Here is a 4,975-nt window from a genome sequence, read left to right as displayed (position 1 = left end):
AGTGTACCCAGGTACAGGCAGGGAAGTGGTGAGGACTGAATGAACCAATCAACGTAGCACAGTGCCTGGTATGAAGTAAGCACGCGTGTCTGTGTAGTATTATTAATTCTATTATTATTCCTAGCATCACCACCCCTTCTTTCCCCAAGAATTCATCTCTTCTGGATTAAGATGTGTTAGGCTTTCTCCTTTGGTCCTTCCCAAACCCCTGTGGCCTTCCTGCCAGAGCACCGCTCCCTCACCGGCACTCCTTGCTCTCCAGCAGCTTGCGGTAGGTGGCAATCTCCATGTCCAGGGCTAGCTTCAGGCTCATGAGTCCCTGGTACTCGTGCATCATCCTGGCCAGCTTGTCTTTGGAGGAGCTCATCCAGCTTGGCCCAGGCATCCTTCAGGGTGTTGTCCCCACTCTGCTTAGCGTCAGCGATGGCCGTCTCCAGGTTGGAAGCCTAAATGGGGAATTACAGAGGTTGGAAACTGGAAGGGCTCACTGGAATCATCCACATCCAAGTCCCACTCATTCTTTGAGATTCTGGAGCAGAGATGCCCACCTCCACCCTTCAGACTCCCTGTTCCTCTTCTAGTTGGAGCCCCTTCTGGGGTCGGCAAGTCCTTTCTTAGCTTTATCTCCACTCTGTTTAGACATTGGTGGTGATGAAAAATAGTTCATCCTGCCCCCCTGAGTTGATGGCTAATTCAGCGCCACTCAGTACCTTTCAAAGTCATTTATTTGGCCACCCTGCTCTGAGGATACAAAATGAGTAAGAGTAAGCTCAGCCTTCTGCTCTTGAGTTGTTTAAAGTCTAGGAGGACAGATCACTGGAATATGGTATTGCAGGTACCACAACAGTGGCTGCTCAGGTGCATAGGGTCACAGACGAGGAAATGGGGAAGGAGATACCCCAGGACAAACAATTTCCCAAATGCTTACCATATGCCCGGCACTGTGCTCAGCCCTACACATGGCTTTTATATAACTTGACTCATCCAGTCCTCACAACACCCTGTGCAGTGCAGACAAGTAACTTGCCCAATGTCCCAGAGCTACTAAGTGTTAAAACCCATGGGAGAGTGGAAAGAGCACTGGACCAGGAGTCAGGAGACCTTGGTTCAGATCACAACTCCACCACTTACCACAGTGCAACACTCTTAACCTCTCTGAACCCCAGTTTCCTCATCTGTAACAACAGGTAAGGCTTGCCTCACAGGGTTTTTGGAAGGATTCAGTGTGATAAAATGACAGGAGATACGGCTATTGTTAATGTATATGAGAACCTTGTCTCCCCACCTACTAGAACTGCGACTGCTGCCTATGTTCCCAGGCGCAGTACTCCGAGTAAGGCCTCAATAGATATCCACAGACAGATTTTAAGGGGTGCCCTCTGAACCCCCTTCTCCTCAATCCCTGAATCAACAAATGTTTATTAAGCAGCTACTCTGTGCCAGGCACTGTACTAGACGCTGGGCAAACAACAGGAGCAAAGTAGCCAGCTCTCTGCCTCCCTCTGGTCCAGTGGAAGAAGGGACATGCAGGTGTCTGGCAATTACAGAAGCCTGACAAGTACAGGGGAGACACAAGTGCCAGGAGAGCACACTGATCAGGGCAGGAGGGGCAGAGGGATGTGGCCCTAACCCACCCTGTCGGGTGAGAGAAGTCTTCCTAGGGGAGGGGTCTTCAATCAGGGGTCCTTGGGGCGAGTTGCAGATGAGATGCCCCAGGGACACCTGTTCTAAGGGCTTGACACAGTCATCTCTTTGGTCCCTTTCCTCCCCTGGGCAGAGATTTGGGAGGCTGACACTCTCGGCCCACTCATCCCCCTCCAACTGTGCCTGTCCACCCCATGCAAAGGCAACCAGCCACCTCGCCTGCTTCTTCACATTCTCAATCTCTGAGCGGATCCTCTGGATGAGCCGGGTGAGCTCTGAGATCTCATTCTTGGTGTTTTTGAGGTCGCCCCCATGCTGGCCAGCTGCCAGCTGCTGTTCCTGGAACTGGGGACCCAAAGGGCGGAGCCATGGATGGGGGTGATGAGCGTGTCGTGGGAGTACGTGGTGGCTTGGGGTTGGTGATGTCATGGGAGCAAGCCATGCTGGACATTTAACTAGACATTCCGGCCCAGCCCTCATGCCTACTGGGGTCACCCTCCCCGGGCCTGCCTCAGCCCAGCTCACCTTGGTCTGGTATAGCACCTTGGCCTCAGCCTTGCTCTGCAGGGTGATCTCCTCGTACTGGGCACGGACCTCATCAATGATGCTGTCCAGGTTCAGGTCGCGGTTGTTGTCCATGGACAGGATGACAGACATGTCGCTGATGTGGGACTGGATCTGAGCGATCCCTTGAAGGGGAAACAGTGATGGTCTCAGGACTTGACTGATGGAGGCCAACAACCTTCCTCCCAAGGTAAGCAAATCCTGGTGATGCCAATTTAGAGGCTCCAAACCAAGGCTGTTGCTCTCTGGGCAAAGCGAGTTCCCTCCAGGCCCCAGAGTCCTGCTGCTATGGAGATAAGGCCAGGACCATTTCCTTCCCACCCAGAGAGGAGATGAGGAGCCTCTGAGGGCTGAAATGGAGATGAGTGGTTGAGAGCTGGGGCCTGTGTGCCCCTCCCGGCCCCAGAATAGAATTTTACCCGCTGGCAGCCCTCGGAGGGGTGGAATGAAGAGACGGACTTACGGCTTCATAGAGACACTGGAAGAACATGATCTCCTGGTCCATGGAGTCCACCCTGGACTGCAGCTCCACCTTATTGGCATAAGCTGCAACCACGTCCTGAAAGGTATCCCAGCCATCCCCAAATCACTGCCAGTGCAGCCTAGAAGGCAACACACACCCCAGCCTGGGTCCCCCGCATGGGGAAATAGCCACCTCTTCTCTTTGGGAGGTTCGTGGGAAAGGGGAGGAAGGAGCAAAAGGCCCAGCCCTGCCCCATCCTGAGAATGGGCTCCCTCGGCAGTAGGGATGGGGTGCCCCTCTAAGGAAGGGAACCCATCGAGGCTGCTGTCAGTCATCACTGTGACATCCTAGCCAGGCCCGCAACTGCAGGGAGAGCCCCTGTGTGTCACCCTCCACTGTTCTTCACTGTGGACAAACCCCGACCCCATTAAACACTCAAGAATGCCATCATCCCCTCTGCCGTTTTTATTCCCTTCTCTGGATACTCTTGCATCGCGGTTTTCCCCTGCCTTCCCCTCGCTATTTCTGAATCAGTTCACTTTCTTTGAAAGCAGAGCACACTGGCAGGCTCATCTCCTCCAGGTCCCAGGCCAGCCCCAGATCCAAGACCTGCCTACCCCTCACCTTTCTGAGAAGCACAAACTCATTCTCCGCTGCTGTCCGCCTGTCGATTTCTTCCTCATACCTGCAGGAACGCCAGTGCTCTGTCAGTTAATATGTCTCACTGAGAACCCTCGTTTGCCCAGGGAAGACCCTGAGCGAGGGCACAGATGCTGCGGGGCTGCAGAGTCCAGGGCCAGTAGGGCCAGCCAGGCAAGGAAGCCTTCCTGGAGGAGAAGATGTGATCACCAATTTTGGAAGGAGATTATTGAAGATCCAGCTTCAAAAATGAGGAAGGAGGGCTTCCCTGGTGACGCAGTGTTTAGGAATCCGCCTGCCAGTGCAGGGGACACGGGTTCGTGCCCCAGTCCGGGAAGATCCCACATGCCACGGAGCGGCTGGACCCATGAGCCACAACTACTGAGCCTGCACATCTGGAGCCTGTGCTCCGCAACAGGAGAGACCGCGGCAGTGAGAGGCCCGCGCACCGCGATGAAGAGTGGCCCTCACTCACCGCAACTGGAGAAAGCCCTCACACAGAAACGAAGACCCAATACAGCCAAAAATAAATATAAAATAAATACATTAATTTAAAAAAATGAGGAAGGAGCGTGTGGCATGAATGTCCTGTAGGAAATCTCACGTCTGTCCTAAGTGCCAGGCTGGAGGAGCAGGGAGCAAGTTTCCGTTTTCTTGGGGGTGATTCTGCTTGGTATGACAAGGAACACTGTCTCCCTCCACCTCCAAAAATGTTAAGCTGGGGTAGCTGCCCACTCCTGCTTGACAAGCTCAAAAGGGACAGGGACAGTCGTGTAGCTACAGGGGGTCCCCTCCCAGCTCACCTCTTCTTGTAGTCCTCCACCACATCCCACACGTTCCTCAGGTCCGAGTCCAGCCTCATCCGGCCCCAGGACAGCATCTCCAGCTGCTTGAGCAGGTCGCTGGTGCAGCCCTCGAGGATGGGCTCCAGGTTGTTCTTAGAGTTGTTCAGGTCCAGCTGCCGCAGCAGCTCCTACTTGGTCCCCAGCACCTGGTTCTGCTGCTCCAGGATCCACACCTGGAGCCCAACACCCAGAAGTGTTGAGCCACCATGAAAACAGTCACACCCGTCACTCCCAGGGAGCTTTGCAAAGCGCTCCCCTGCATTTTCTCCTTTACCCCTCACAACATCTGCAGGAGGTGGGTGCATCATTAACCCTATTTTGTGTAAAGGAAACTGAGGCATAGAGAAATTGGGCTTCTTTCCAAGGTCCAATAGTTTAATAAGTGGCAGAGCCCAGAACTGAACACGGATATGTGTCCCCATAACCCATGCATCAGATCACTCTGAACCCACTGTGGCCAAACCAGCCCAGGGCAGGGGTGAGCTTGAAAGTATTGGAACAGAGTCAGGCAGGGTTCATCTTTGAAAAGGTTGACCACTCTAAAGAAGGGAGTCTGCTCTTCATTTTCTAACATCTCAAGCTCAGTGAGGCTCAATGGACCAAGGACTTCTGGGTGTTCTAAATTCCTGCATCAGCCTCCAACGGCATCTCTGCTCATGCCTCCTCCTCCTCCCTTTGTCCTGCTCCTCAGAACCATCTTCCCTAGAGCAAGCATGGCTTACGGAGCCGGATGGACAGACGGAGCTCCCCACGCCACTGTGTCCTCACTGGGCCGGGAAACTGACCAGAGCTGGTGGGTCTGCATACTCCTCTCTTGTTT

General features: G+C 53.8%; 1 protein-coding gene across 1 annotated transcript in view; it reads right to left on the bottom strand.

Moving 5' to 3' along the window:
- Positions 1–4,313, bottom strand: part of LOC112393981 (keratin, type II cytoskeletal 71-like) — a 5,813-nt gene extending 1,500 nt beyond the window's left edge. Inside the window, 7 exon segments of the mRNA XM_024736403.1 lie at positions 243–359; positions 361–446; positions 1,864–1,989; positions 2,170–2,333; positions 2,668–2,767; positions 3,296–3,356; positions 4,114–4,313. Of these exon segments, the coding sequence (XP_024592171.1) occupies positions 243–359; positions 361–446; positions 1,864–1,989; positions 2,170–2,333; positions 2,668–2,767; positions 3,296–3,356; positions 4,114–4,190 (731 nt within the window). The 5' untranslated portion in view covers positions 4,191–4,313.
- Between the last annotated feature and the right edge of the window lie 662 nt (positions 4,314–4,975).

Source organism: Neophocaena asiaeorientalis, unplaced genomic scaffold, assembly GCF_003031525.2.
Source record: "Neophocaena asiaeorientalis asiaeorientalis breed wild unplaced genomic scaffold, Neophocaena_asiaeorientalis_V1.1 scaffold134, whole genome shotgun sequence".
Taxonomy (NCBI): domain Eukaryota; kingdom Metazoa; phylum Chordata; class Mammalia; order Artiodactyla; family Phocoenidae; genus Neophocaena; species Neophocaena asiaeorientalis.
This window is presented reverse-complemented; position numbering and strand designations above follow the sequence as displayed.